Source organism: Canis aureus, chromosome 6, assembly GCF_053574225.1.
Source record: "Canis aureus isolate CA01 chromosome 6, VMU_Caureus_v.1.0, whole genome shotgun sequence".
Lineage (NCBI taxonomy): Eukaryota > Metazoa > Chordata > Mammalia > Carnivora > Canidae > Canis > Canis aureus.
Window position 1 is genome coordinate 74,879,185 of NC_135616.1, and position 15,298 is coordinate 74,894,482.

Genomic DNA, 15,298 nt, shown 5'->3' on the forward strand with positions numbered 1-15,298 from the left:
CAGAGTTTGTTCTCTCAAAGTGGAGTAAGGAGGCCCAGACACAAACATGAATCCCTTCCCTGTGAGGCAGAAGTTGAGAGGTCGTATCAGTGAGGCAGAGGGTGAGTGCATGGGGTTTGGTAAAGGGCATGACTCCCTTCAAATGGGGAGAATGGAACAGGATTAGGGAGGGTGTTGACATTTAATCTCAAATCTCAGGATATGCACCTGTGGAAGTGTGCAGGGAGGCAATCGGGGAAATGCTTTGCTGGGAGCCCACATCCGTGTCCAAGGCCCTTACAGGAAAGGAAATGTTTTAGCTTTATGTAATGGCTCTGTGTGGGGACCTCATTAAGGACAGAGTCCTAATGACCACAAAGACAAAATCATCTCTGACCCATAAATTTTACTTGGAAAAGCATGTGCACTTTGTGTCCAGAAGCAAAGGCATGAACTACAAGATAATTAATAAGTTTACAGTCACAAAGCATAGATGTGAACAAGTGATTCTTTCTAGACATTTATTGCCTTGAATGGTGGTGCAAAGGGGACCGGAGAGTTGGAAACCTGAAGTGGTCTGTATTGTATAGAAGGCAGCACATTTTTCTCCCTCTTTTGAGGGAAATCAGACTGGTGACTGCACAGTCGATTCCTTTGCCCTGTCTCTCTGTAGTTCCAGTAGTTCAATATCCAAAGACAATTTATATATCTCCAGGGCCATTTTCACATCCTCTGGGTTGGGGAGACACTGCATCGTCTTTCTGCCTTTGAGGATATGTTCACAGCCTTCAGGGACCACCTAAAAGAGACGTAGGTGTGAGTGGGATTGAGTGGCTTCTCTCCAGATCAAGAAGGAGCAGGGTTGGGGGTATCTTCTGACAATGACAGGACTACAGGCCCAGGGTCAAGACCAAGCCCAGGACTGCCTGGTGAGCAGGTCCCATCACCATTCTCTCCAGAGGGATAGGGACCTGTTCTGAGACAGCTTCGCAGGGGGCTTCTGTGAGGATAGAGGCTGTGTCTGAGACCATCCAGAAATGGAACACAATCTATTAAATAGTCTAGAAAGAGTCAAGTTAGGACTCAGTACTCCCAGGCATCTGAGACCAGAGGGGCTCAGCTTTTCCTTATTTTCCAGTGAAAAAGGAATACTCATCACTCCCACCTGACCACAGGGCTTCAAGAAAAAAGGGAGTTCCTTTGAAGGATTCAGATGACTCCCGACAAGTCAGATCTCACCATTGCTGGCTGGAACAGTGCTTGCGGGGAGGCCTCATTTTTAGGGTTGGATAGCACAGGATATTTTTTTGAATCGTGCCACTTACCCATTCACACTTGGGCATCTCGGGGTACCAGGTTCTGCTCTCTAAGCAAGTGATACTTTGGGGACCAACCAACTTATACTTAGAGTCACACTGGATGGTGACATTTTCGGATTGAATATACTGATCCTTATCCATGGACAGCGTTGCGTGGGCTATTTCTGGTTTCAGACACAGAGCTACAATGGAAACATGGTTTTAAGCAATATGTGAATCTAAGAAAAAAAGACACGACAACAGGCTAGGATTATAAGAATTGACTATCTGAACATAGTAATGATTTCAAATAAACCAAATCAAATCAAATCAAATGTTTCTGTGCTTTTGTGATACTTCCACCACCTGACTGAAAAGGGAGCTGGAGTTACCTTTACATTGAGGGACTGCAGGTGACCAGCGTGAGTAACTACAAGAGAGTCTAGGCTCCCCAACCAAAGTGTATCCTTGGTAACATTTATATATCACTTCTTTTTTGAATACATTGAATCCATTTACTGGTTCATGATATCCATGGGGAAGAAAAGGAGGATAATCACAACCTTGATGGTGAGAGATAAAAGTGAGAGAGCATGAGCTTGTAGAATATAAAAATGACATCCCAGAATCTGTGTGTTTTAGAAGGCTTCATTCTGTCCTGTCATATTCTCTATCCATAAGATCATTCAGCCAAAACCAAGACCTGTGCTACCCTCCTGTAAGCCTCAGGCTGAGGAACCATCATGGCTCCACCATTAGGCCACTTGGTGGTCATCTCTAACATCTTCAAAAATATGATGAGAATGGAAAAAATTACTACTTTGTTCAACCCCCACATTGAGTTCTTGACCTATGGGGTAAGATCTGTCATATCTAAGAAGTCAAGTAGAAACCACTGATACTGTCCTTATCCAACCCCCTTGAAGCAAAGACAGTATATTTAAAAAATACATCATATACCAAGGTGGCAGATGAAATGGAGCAATTGGTGCCACTCTTAAAGAACTAAAGCTGCCTTCCCATCATATTGCCACTTAATTCCCCAATCAGTCTACAAGAAAATTAAGATTCTGAGAATTATAGTAGACTATTGAAAACTCAACAACATTTTAGTTCTCATTTCAGATATGGTATCTTTGTTAGAGTAGATTTTTTTGTATCTATAGGTAGATGGGGGCCACTGGTCTAGCAGATGCCTTCTTTTCATCCCTATCAGAAAAGAGGGCCAGAAACAATTTGCATACACACAGAAGGATCAAATCACACATTTATAGTTTTAGCTCTGGGGTATGATAACTCACTTGCCCTTGTCATGATAGAGTCTGAAAATACTACAGTTATCTGTACATCTACATTGATCCAGTATATCAAGGGCATCACGTTAATTCTGTAAAATTTGTCCAGGTTCCTGGTGCAAACTTCCTAAAATAAACTCTTATAAATTCCTAGGTGCTGAGAACACTAAGAACATCTTTTGTTCTTTTGAGGCAACGCTTAGTGGCTCCTGGATTAGTGCTAGTCACCAGAAAGATCAAGTCATGATGAAAAGCTTAGAGGTTTAGAATTTTTCAGGCCTTCTCTCCTCTCCAAAGAGGGGAGAACTTGGAAATAGTATTAATAGTTGATCAGGCCTATAGTGAGCAAACCTTCCTAAAATCTCCCTATTGTTCAGAGAGCTGCCAGGTGGGTGAGCATATCCATGTACTGGTGGGGGATACACCCCAAATCCACAGGGACAGAGGCTCTTGTGCTTAGGACCCTCTTAAAATTCACCCTATGCATCTCTTCATTTGTATCCTTCACTATATCCTTTAATAAAATGGTAAATATTTCCCTGAGTTCTGTGAGCCACTCTAGCAAATTAATGGAATTCAAGAAGGGAGTCATAGGAACCTCCAATTTTAGCCAAGTTGAACAGACTTTGGTAATAACCTGGGGACATACTACCCATAATTGGCATCTATAGTGGGAGGCAGTTTCGTGAGACTGAGCCTTCAACCCGTGGGATCTGACACTATCTCCAGGTAGATAGTGCTGGAATTGAGTTAAATTATAGCACACCCACATGGTGTTGTAGAGAATTCTTTGTTGCAAGAAAAAAAAAAAAAACCCTCAGGGCACCTGGGGACCTCTGTGGTTGAGCATCTATTTGGCTCAGGTTGTGATCCTGGGGTCCTAGGATTGAGTCCTGCATCAGGATCCTCACAGGGAGCCTGCTTCTCCCTCTGCCTGTGTCTCTGCCTCTCTCTCTGTGCCTCTCATGAATAAATAAGTAAAATCTTAAAAAAAAAAAAAAGCCCTCAACCATTTGATCACCAGAAATGTTGAGTATTCTGTGTGAGTAGTAAAAGAGACACACAAGAAAAACATGGGAAGTGAAGGGGAAGACTGGGTTTTTCCAACTCCCATAATGATGCTCCAGAATATAGAAGATAAGGATTCAAGGGTTGCCATATCAATACAGTCTTTAGAGGTCCAGGACTCAGGGCTTGCTAGGCTATCCCATCCAAACTAATGGGATGTGCACATTGCACCATAAAAAAGCTTGTATAACATCATGTAGAACTTTCTAGACTATAGAGGCAGTACATTCTGTACTTGACCAGTGATGTCACAAGAAGAAGAAGAGCAAAGCAGTGGTATGGATGAAGAACAAGCATGGGCACAACAACATGGACTCCCATTTACCACGGCTGTCACTGAATCTTCTAACCAGCCACAATGCTGAGCGACATATCCCTAATATGATACCAGCCCTTGAGATAACCACAAAGCCACTTGGTAGCTAGTTGACTGTATTGGACCCCTTCTGCCTGAAAGGGACAAATATTTATTTTGACAGAAATAGACAAGTATTCTAGGTACGGGTTTGCCTTTTCTGCTTGTGGGACTTCAGTCAGCACTGTTATCTGAAGGTTAGAGTGCTTAAATAATTGGCATAGAATTATACTATGTGGGACTAGAAGACCTACTCACAGCAAAAGAGGTGTGGTACTGAGACTATGGCCATGGAATGTACTACTCACATTACAGACTACATCACCCAGAACCTGTAGACCTGTTGGACATTGGAATGGCCTGATAAAGGCACAGCTGAAGTGCGGGTTGAGGGGCAATATTTAATGGTGATGAGACTTTACAATATGACTTTGCCATATCTTTCAGAACACAGTATCTTGAACCACTTTAGATCTCCTTTGGGCTCCTACCTACACACAAGGCAAGAAGAAAAAGCATTGCTATTCAGCAGGGGTAATTGTTCTTGGTCATCAAGAGATAGAGCCATGGAAAAACAATGGGAGAGGTAGAACTGTGTTTAGCACTGACGTACTCTTGGTGAGGGATAGGTATCTCACACTGGGGGATCGTCTGAAGGAGGACTTAGAGGTAGCAGAAGGAAGGAAGTTTGAGGAAGACAGGAAGCAAGTTTAGAAAAATGGGTTCGAAGAAATGTGAGTGGGTCTTCAGCCATAGATTTAGGCATATGGACAGAAAGAAGAGAAGACAATAAATACCAAGAAACAGAAGGCAATCATGGAAAAGTTCAGCTGATCTATTTGATGTGGCCTATTTTTCCTGATCCAGGAAAGAAAAGAAAAGCAGCAAGGTCAAGAGAATGGGAATAAATAATGAGAGGGGGAGGGGAAAGAAATTTGGACCGGGGGTGGGGGGGTGGGGGGGGTGGGCAATGCTTTTTAACAAATTTATCCACTCCAAAAATCATGCAAGGTATACAAATTCTTTTTACCTAATTTGAAGCCTTCCCTTAACAATCTCCATCACTTTGATATGAAGAAACATGGAACAAACTGAGGGTTACTGGAAGGGAGCAGGAATGGGGGGATGGGATAACTGGGTGATGGACACTAAAGAGGGGGCACTTGATGGAATGAGTGTTGGGTGCAATATGCAACTGATGAATCACTAAACTCTACCCCAGAACTAACAATACATTCTATGTTAACCAACTTGAATTTAAATTTAAAAAGAAGAAAAGAAAAGAAAAAAATAACATAAAATTCCATAAGCTCTTACTTTCATCACATGTTGGTGTTTTGGGATTCCATGTGCCATCTCCTTGGCATCTAGATTCACGTTGGTATTTCTTATGACACTTGTATAAAATTGTGTCTCCAAGGAAATAAGTACAGTTATTCCTAGAACTAGTTCTTGATCTAATGATTTCACCATTCTCCAGCTTTGGTACTGGGCAACATATCTCTAAAAAAATAAAAAGTGAGGCTAATGGTTAGTAAAATCACTGCAACGAAGATCCTATGGATAATAAGCTCATTTCTGCCTTTTGAAGATTTCACCACTGAAGAGAGATTTGGGAAACAGAAAAGGAGACCTGAGACACTTTGGGTCTGCTTTCACTGTCCCTGATTGCTAAGGTATTCCAACCCAGTCACTTCCCTCCAGCTAAATAATTTCACTGGGAGCCTCCAAAATGAGACATTGAATGAAACTTGCATGAAAATGTAAATTTTCAGAAATATTCAAAAGCAATAACAAATAACATCATCCATTGCTTATGGCTTCATTAGGGTTACATCACTATTAACCTCTCTTAATACCTTACACTTCCTCAGTCACGGGAGGAAAAATGTCCTTGAAAGCTTATATCCACCTGACAGCTAATGCACAAAAATAAATTATTGCAAATGACCAGGATTTTACTTTTTTGATGCTGAATATAAGAGAAATAGCTACTCAAATTTCATTTTTAATGCAATAAGAGCTGCTATGAAGATATTTTTTATTCATTAGTAAAAATACTTTCAGGTAGAATTTGATATTGCTTGATGTAAGAGAAAGTATCAGAGCAGATTAAAATGCCCTATTCACATAAGGAGCTTGACTAGCACTATATATAATAGGGGTCTTTTTTGCATATGCAAATATTATTACCACTCATTTATTTGTGAATTACAATAAAAATACCCAATATTCATGTTTTCTAAATTATAACATTAGTGTATATGTAATACTGTAGAAGATACTTTTAAATATTTAAGTCATGAATCCAAATCCACACTGAATCAGATTTTCTGATACCTAGGACAAATAACCATTTCACTTCTGCTTTTTAAGTGGTTAAAAAATATCCTTTATTAAATAATTAAATCAATAAAACTATAGTTTCTAAAATAAATATAATTTTAAAGTAGGTTTTTAAATTCCCAACAAACAAAGTTCCAGGGCCAAATGACTTCACCATTCACAAGTGAATTCTATCAAACATTCAAAGAAAAGTTAATAGTTATTTTTCTCAAACTGTTCCAAAAATAGAAGAGGAAGGAAAACTTCTAAATTAATTCTACAAGGTCAGTATTACCTTGATACTAAAACCGGACAAAGACACCACAAAAAAGAAAACTGCAGGCAATACTCCTGATGAACAAAGATGCAAAAATCCCCAACAAAATTTTAGCAAATTAAATGTAACAATACTTTAAAGGGACCATTCAGCATGATCAAGGGGTATGTATACCAGGGATGGAAGTATGGTTCAATATTGGCAAATCAATGAATGTGATATATCAAATTAACAAGAGGAAAAAATTCTTAAAAACATATGATCATTTCGAAAGATGCAGAAAAAGTACTTGACAAAATACAACATCCATTCATAACAAAATGTCTCAACAAAGTGGGTGTAGAGAAAACATACCTCAGCATAACAAAGGCCACATATGAAAAACTCATAGCTAACATCATACTCAGTGGTGAAAAACTTTTCCTCCCAGATCAGAAAACTTTTCCTCCAAGATCAGAAACAAGACAAAGATGCCCACTCTTGCCACTTTTATTCAACACAATACTGCAAGTCCTGGCTGTAGCAATCATACAAGAGAAAGAAATAAAAGGGATTCAAACTGGTAAGAAGAAGTACAGCTGTCACTATTAGCAGATGACATGATACTGTATATAGAAAACCCTAAAGACTTCACCAAAAAAACTATTAGAACTAATAAATTCGGAACTGTTGCAGGATATAAAATTAATATATAAAAATATATTGTGTTTCTATATACTAACAACAAAGTAGCAGAAAGAAAAATTAAGAAAATTCCATTTATAATTGTACCAAGAAGAATAAAATACTCAGGAATAAATTTAACCAAGGAAGTGAAAGACCTCTACTCTGAAAACTATAAGATATTGATGAAAGAAATGGAAGATGACACACAAAGAAGGAGTGATATACCACGCTGATAGTTTGGAAGAATTACTATAATTAAAATGTCCATACTACCTAAAACAATCTATACATTTAATGTAATCCCTATAAAGATACCAATAGCATTTTTTCACAGAACTAGAACAAGTAATCCCAAAATTTATATGGAACCATAAAGACTTCTAACAGCCAAAGCAATCCTTAGAAAGAACAAATCTGGAAGTATCACAATCTCAGATTTTAAGACACACCACAAAACTATAGTAATGAAAACAGTATGGTACTAGCACAAAAATAGACACACAGATCAATAGAACAGAATAGAGAGTTCCAAAATTGGAACTACACTGGGGAGTAAAGGCATGCTTATAGAGGCAGGTAATCTATAGCAAAGGGGGCAAGAATATACAGTGGGAAAACACAGTCTTTTCAATAAATGGTATTGGGAAAACTAGACAGATACGTGCAAAAGAATGAAATTGGACCACTCCCTTACACCATACACAAAAGGAAACCCAGAATGGACTAAAAACCTAAATGTGAGACCTGAAACCATAAAACTCCTAAAAGAAAACATAGGCATTAATCTCTTGGACACTAGCATCAGCAACATCTTTATGGATCTGTCTCCTCAGGCAAGGGAAGCAAAACCAAAAATAAACTATTGGGATTACACCAAAGTGAAACACTTTTGCACAGTGTAGAAAACCATTAACAAAACAAAAAGGCAACCTACTGAATGGGGGAAGATATCTGTAGACAATATATTCTATAAGGGGTAATTATCCAAAATATGCAAAGAACTTATCAAACTCAACACTGAAAAATCAAGTAATCTGAATAAAGAATGGGCAGAGAACCTGAATAGACTTTTTTCTAAAGAAGACATACAGATAGCCAACAGACACATGAAAAGACGCTCAGCATCACTCGCCATCAGAGAAATGCAAATCAAAACCACCATGAGATATCACCTCACATCTGTCAGAATGGCTAGTATCAAAAAGATAAGAAATAGCATGTATTTGGTGAGGATGCAGTGGAAGGGGAATCCTTGTGCACTCCCAGTTGGAATGTAAATCGGTGCAACCAAGATATGCGGCAACCCAAATGTCCATTGATAACAGATCAAGAAGATGTAGATAATTGAATATTACTCAGTAAAAAAATAAAATAAAATCTTGCCATTTGTGACACATGGATGGGCCTAGAAGGCCCATGACAAAGAACCGACAAATCAGAGAATGACAAATACCATATGATTTCACTTATATGTAAAATCTAAAAAACAAACAAACAAACAAAACAAATAGACAGGCTTTTAAATGCAGAGAACAACTGGTGATTGCCAGAAAGGAGACTGGAGGATGGGTGAAAAAGGTGATGGCAAAAAAAAAAAAAAAAAAAAGGTGATGGCAATTAAGAGGTACAAACTTTTAGTTATAAAGTAAACAAGTCATGGAGATGAAAGGTACAGAAGAATATAGAGAATATAGTCGGTAATATTGTAATAACAAATGGTGGCAGATAGTGACTTTACTTCTTGTGATGAGCGCTAAGTAATGCACAGAATTGTTGAATTCTGTTGTACACTTGAAAGTAATATAACATTGTATGTCAACTACACCTCCGTAATAAGAAAGAAGAAAAGAAAACGATGGAGAAAAAAAGAAGTAGGTTTTTAAACATGTATAAATAAATATTCATTTATATAGAAAAATTAGGGTATAATTACAAGTCGCTATTTTGTATTCATTAAGGAGAATCCTCAAAGGCTTGCACTTATTAATACTTTGTTATTTAAGTGGTGGCAATCATTGTTAAATATATTTTAATTCAGTAATTTTGTTAAAACTTTTCAACTTTTCAATCATTGTTAAATATATTTTAATTCAGTAATTTTGTTAAAACTTTTCAACTTTTCAATCATTGTTAAATATATTTTAATTCAGCAATTTTGTTAAAACTTTTCAATAAAACTTTTCGGTTTATTGCCCCCAAATGAGTCTAAATAACTGCAATTAAACCTTGAGTCCTACTGTGAAATGAATGGTCTTCCATTGGGTTGATCTAAACTACTGTTTTTCATTACTTGTTCATTTTATACACTTTTCAAGTTCCAATCTGCAGACTAAAGTTCTCTATATCCTGGGCCTCTGTGTCTTCACCTCTAAAATGGCAAGATTCTGATGTGTGGAAGGAAACATTTTCTCCCTCTGTCATCAATTCCACTGAAGCCCATAAAATTGCATCTGCCTGTCTTTCAGCCCCTCACACATTCTCTCAAAAAGAGAAAAGACATCTTGAGATTGAAGAAAGTCTCCTTTTTATCCTTCTGAGGCAGGAGTACTGGGTCAGGGATCAGGGGTCAGGGGTCAGGGTCTGTCTTCTAGAGGCAGGTCACAAGACCCAGCTCCTGCAGCCCGCAGTCCCATAGCTCAAAGACATGAGACACAAGTCACTTTGCAGCTGATTGAATTCATGGCTGTTTCACACACTTTCTTTCTATTAAGCACCCCAAAGTCTACACTGGGGAGTAAAGGGTGATGATGGAGGTCTGGCTCTGGTCATTCTTGAGCAGTATTCTCCATGCTACTTTCACCAGTGATGAAGCTAATACTCAGTCTGCATAATGGTTCGCTTCTGTGTTCCTTCTGTGTATCCATGTCTCATTTGATTTTGAAATGGGATAAGGAAAAAGGTTATCGTTTCTCAGCCCCTCCAAGACTTTCATGATCCTTTCTGACAATAATACTTCGCTCTTCTGTTGAATTATAATAATGCTGAATTTATCTCAAAAGATAAAATTGCATTCATTTTAAGAAAAAAAAAGTCTATGCTGGGCACTTGATATACAAAAAGATTGAAGAAACAGAGACTCACCCTTACATTCTATGTGTGGGGTCCAAGTCAAATTTTTCTGACAGGTCAGAGTTGTAGGACCATCTGAAGCAGGTTCATAGCCAAAATGGCACCTGTAGCTCAATGTCGTTCCAATACTAAACATTTGCTGTTTTTTTGACAAGAACGAGTTTTGTCTTTCCCAGTAGGCATTTGGGATGTTTGGTAACTCAGGACAACTATCTGTTCGTAAAGGAAAAACAAAGGGAAAAGACGTTACTGAGAATGCAACAGTGATCATCACCAAGCCCGTCCTATCAAAGGATGCTATGTGTTCATTGTGCAGCAACCCTCTTGCCATGGCTGATGCAGCAGCCACATCAAAAAACAAACTAGCACCAAGTTATCATTATCACTATTAACATAGTTTTTAATGATCCACATGGTTTATAGTTGCAGAGTGTCAGAATCATAGCTAGTCCATATAATATTTTTGTGGAAGTTAGAAAAAGGCATCTCCCCCACAGTCACTTTGCTATTTATCTTTCAAGTCACTTATCATAATGTAATGATTTTGATAGAACAAAACAGTTTCCTACTAACTGCAAGAAAATTATTGAAATAAATACACTAATCCACAATGTCTACAATGCTGATGTCTCCCTTTAGGGTTGGAGTGTTCACAATCTGTACAACTGTATACGGGAGCCTTTTGTGATATTATGTAAGTCCTTGCCCAGTGTACCGTAACCTTTCTTTTTTCCAACAACTAGAAAAAATAGACCCAATTACTGTTCTAAATTTAAATTTCTACTGTGGTTCATGTGAATTTAGGCACGCAAGTATGCCCCCACCAACATTTCTGGGTCATTTAGATGCCAAACATTGAAATTCCTTCATGGTCCATACTTACTGAGCTCACAAGTGGGAGGAGGAGGATTCCATTCACCATCTTCTCCACAATAGATTAACTTGCTTCCCTTGAGAATATAACCTTCATTGCACTCAAATACCATGTTGTTTTGGTAATTATAGGTGGGTCTAAGTCCAGAGATTATTTTTCCATTTCTAACCTCTGGCCTAGAACAGATGATTTCTAAAGAATCACAAGAAAAGAGAAGTGGGTTGTCAAAGAGAAAGGGCAATAAGAATGGTACTTGCTATTGCTAATCCAGTTTCAACTATAACACAAAAGCCTCAAACAGTATATGTCAGGTAGATACAAGGAAAACTTTTTTTTTTTAAGATTTTCTTTATTTATTCGTGAAAGACACAGAGAGCCTGAGACACAGGCAGAGGGAAAAGGAGGCTCCTTGTGGGGACCCCGATGGGAACTCGATCCCAGGATCCCAGGATCACAACCTGAGCCAAAGGCTGACGCTCAACTGCTGAGCCATCCAGGTATCCACAAGGAAAAAATTTTAAAGCAAACATAATTGCAGCTTTTAAAAGCCGCGGTAAAATGAGGCCCCCTCATATTGGTTCTGTTATGATACGATTGTGAATAACTCCAGCTTACTCAAGGAAAACTTGCCCTATATAACCTAGAAGAAACACATCCCTCAAAGTCCTCAAATCCTCCGCTTACGGTGGCCTACTTTTCTGCATGATTTTGGTATGGGACAGTGGCCCATGGTAATGATATGGTGGTCATGAGGAGGAGGCAGCCAGGCATCAGCAATCGGTGCTCTCACAAAGAACCAACTGCCCACCAGCTACCATATCAGTCCTGCCACCCTGATTCGTCATGGCTAGGATTGAAGCTACTTCCGCTACTTGGCTAGATGGTTGCAACTAGTGTCTATGTGTTGAATTTTGTCCCACTTTGAATCGTTGTCCATTCTGTAGTCAGACTTGTCTTTCTGAAACGCAACACATTTACTTCCCTGGTTAAAGCCTTTCAATGTTCACCTTTGCTCCGAACTCCTCAGAGTGACACATGAGGCCCTTCGTAACCTGCTATTTCAGTCTCTGCCATTTCCACCTCTTGCTGTCTGGACTCCTGGCATTTTGAATCGTTTGCAGTATCATGTTTTTTCATCCCCTGATTTGATCGTGTTCTATGGTGAATCAGAATTGTAAGGGATATCCCATAGGCACTTAGGAGCAAAGGAAGATGCCTCATATTAGCCAACTAACAATACACAATAGAGTTTCTAATTTAATTACCATTGGCCTTGTTCTATAAGCACTTGAGATGGACATTATAACCACTAACCAATATTCCCACTTACTCTCCCTGAACAGACAAAAGGCAATATTCCTCAGTTTCCTCAAGGTAGGGTCTACACATTATTAGTTTGGAACAAAAGGCTGTAAAGTGATAGGTGTTCACTTCAGACCAAAGCTCTTTTAGGGAGCCAGGGCATAATTTACTTTTCTCTCTTCACCTACTGAACAGATTTTGAAAGCACGTTTTGATGTGGAAAAACCACAAGATCAAAGTAACCGGGATTGCTAAGCTTCTCACTAAATTAACTTGTAGACTACAGCTGGCCCTGGATGAGCAGCAGACTCCATATGAATGAAAATCAACTTGTACTTTGCAAAGCCATGAGATATTGGTGCTGTTTGTTACTGCACACCAGTACATCATACACAAATATTGGTTGAGCAAATAAATGACTGTGTTGCAGCAATAATTCATCTTGGAATCATTCCCTTTCTCCCAACAAATTTACCTACCTTTTTCTTTTAAACAAACAGTTCAAACCAAAATTCATCACTCTGACTTACTTTTACAAATAGGAGGACCTGGGCTCCAGACACCTATTGTTTTATTTTCCACCATGCAAGAAATGGAGGCTTTGCCTAACATTGAGAAGTTGGGGTCACATCTGTAGGTGACAGACGAGCCATATGTGTAGAAATCTTCATCTCCACCACTGTGCTTCCCATTGTCAATGTTGGGAGGTGGCTCACATTTAGCAACTGAGGGTGAGTGAAGAAGAAATAATCAGGGCACCTAGTATCTATCGTGGCATCTAGCATTCATGATGAAAATTCTTTTTGTTTTAAAATTTTTATTTATTTATTCATAAGAGAGAGAGAGAGAAAGAGACAGAGAGAGAGAGAGACAGAGAGAGAGATGGAGGCAGAGGGAGAAGCAGGCTCCATGCAGGAAGGCTGATGGGGACTCAATTCCAAGACTCCAGGATCACGCCCTGGGCCAAAGGCAGGTGCTAAACCACTGAGCATACTGAGCCACCTGGGAATCCCCTGAAAATTCTAACAGAGGGTACAAGAAGCAACAAAGATGCACTAGAGTTTTATTTTCTAACATGGCTTAGGTTTACAGTTAAGTCAGAAAAAGTCTTTACTTACTTATACATAGTGGGAGAGGATCACTCCAATCAACTCCTTTATCTTGGATCTCACAATAACTAGTAGCTGGGCCAATTAAAATATATCTGAATGAGATAGTATTGAAGATTTTAATGAAATTCTTCTTATCCTAAATTAAGTTGAATAAAAGGGTCTGAACAAATGAACAGGTTATTCAATAGTAAAAAGGAAGAAAGAATGTTTTCCAGAGAACATTTGCCATTGAGCCTTCCATACAACTAAAACTTCATCATTGCAATGAGCTGTGTGTGTGTGTTCATTCCCTCTTATATTCTGGAATCTGTTATTGGGGAGCAGCTATATATTATGCATGGAGTTCATCCAGAGCTCAACCAGCACAATGTCGGGTAAAAGACTCATTTGAATGTGTTCCACAATTTTGTCTAAATGACAGTACCAGCCAGGTTACCAGCCCCAAACCCTCAGGCCCTCTGACATGCAGCCTCCCTCTGACTTCCAGATCTCACCTTCTCCAATATACCCTTAACTCCCCCATTCACGATCCCCATTTTTATGGCTCTTGGCAAATTCTAAGCCTTCTTCAGTTTGTCTTACTGCCCTCTGTGTATCATGGTAACAGAAAGAGCTTTGTCCGTATGTTTTAAAATGATAATCATCAAGGAATAAATGTACACTATGATTGAATACTATCTTCAGCAAACTAGAGCCCCTGGGATTTATTTAGTAATAACTTAAGAAAAATGAACCTTTTAATAAGATACAAGACAGTGAGAATCAAGCATTTTTTTATCTTGAAATTTCTTAAAAATCTAAGTTTTCTAAACTACCCAGGAAACCAAGGGAAAGGTATGGTTTCCGGTTATTCCAGTAGGAACACTTCAGCATTCCAACAGCACTTCCCTTCTGAATCGTCTCACTTTCCATCTGGGGAGCCATACACAGTAAGAGATAAATAAGGATTCATGTGAGAAAACCAAACAAAAGGAAACAACATTAGAGGAAAATGTTAAACGCAGATGACAAGCAAAGGACAATCAGCATATACTTAGTTGGAGAACCTGAAGAAGGAACACAAAACAGAACAAAACAGGTATTTTAAAATGTATTTCAAGTAAGCCTTAGAGAAATAAAATAATACTTAATCTACATTTGAAAATAGCAGTACATAGCAACAAAGTATTGAACTCAATGGCCTGTGTCAAAAAAACTAAAATTACTAAAGATCATTTTGAGTGAAAACCACATAAAATACACAAAGGAAGGGCACCCGGACTTCCCCTTTTCTTCCTGAATTCAGGAGATAAAACTCTCATGTGAAAGATGCTCTCCCTATACAGGAGGAAAAGAATAATCTTATCACCAGAGATGGGGAGGTGAAGCCAAGAGAAATCTGTACAAATAGACCTCGTCAAAATAACTCTTATCTTCCTGTAGCCCTCCCATGGATTTTTGTTCCTTTTCCACAATTGCTACTTTTGGTTCAATCTACTATATAAAGACTGTGGCCTAACCACTTTTTGGGTCTTAGTTTTCATGAAGGTTCCCATGTACATCAAAAATAAAATTTGTGTGCTTTTCTTCTGCTAATCTGCTTTATGTCAATTTAATTCTCAAGCCCAGTCAGAGACCCTAAGACCATAGAGGAAAAGTTTTCCCTTCCTTATACTAGCCTATTCTTGTCCAGGGAGAT

The 15,298-nt window shown here is 38.7% G+C and overlaps 1 protein-coding gene across 2 annotated transcripts in view; it reads right to left on the reverse strand.

Annotated features, from left to right (window-relative positions):
• Positions 1-370: 370 nt before the first annotated feature.
• C4BPA (complement component 4 binding protein alpha) overlaps positions 371-15,298 on the reverse strand; it is a 29,748-nt gene continuing 14,820 nt past the window's right edge. For both annotated transcript variants that reach the window (XM_077902301.1, XM_077902300.1), the window contains exons 5-12: positions 13,627-13,712; positions 13,039-13,233; positions 11,216-11,398; positions 10,345-10,545; positions 5,313-5,498; positions 1,670-1,840; positions 1,305-1,480; positions 371-778 (exon numbers count right to left, since the gene is read on the reverse strand). In XM_077902301.1, the coding sequence (XP_077758427.1) occupies positions 605-778; positions 1,305-1,480; positions 1,670-1,840; positions 5,313-5,498; positions 10,345-10,545; positions 11,216-11,398; positions 13,039-13,233; positions 13,627-13,712 (1,372 nt within the window). In that variant the 3' untranslated portion in view covers positions 371-604. The remainder of the gene's footprint in view (positions 779-1,304; positions 1,481-1,669; positions 1,841-5,312; positions 5,499-10,344; positions 10,546-11,215; positions 11,399-13,038; positions 13,234-13,626; positions 13,713-15,298) is intronic.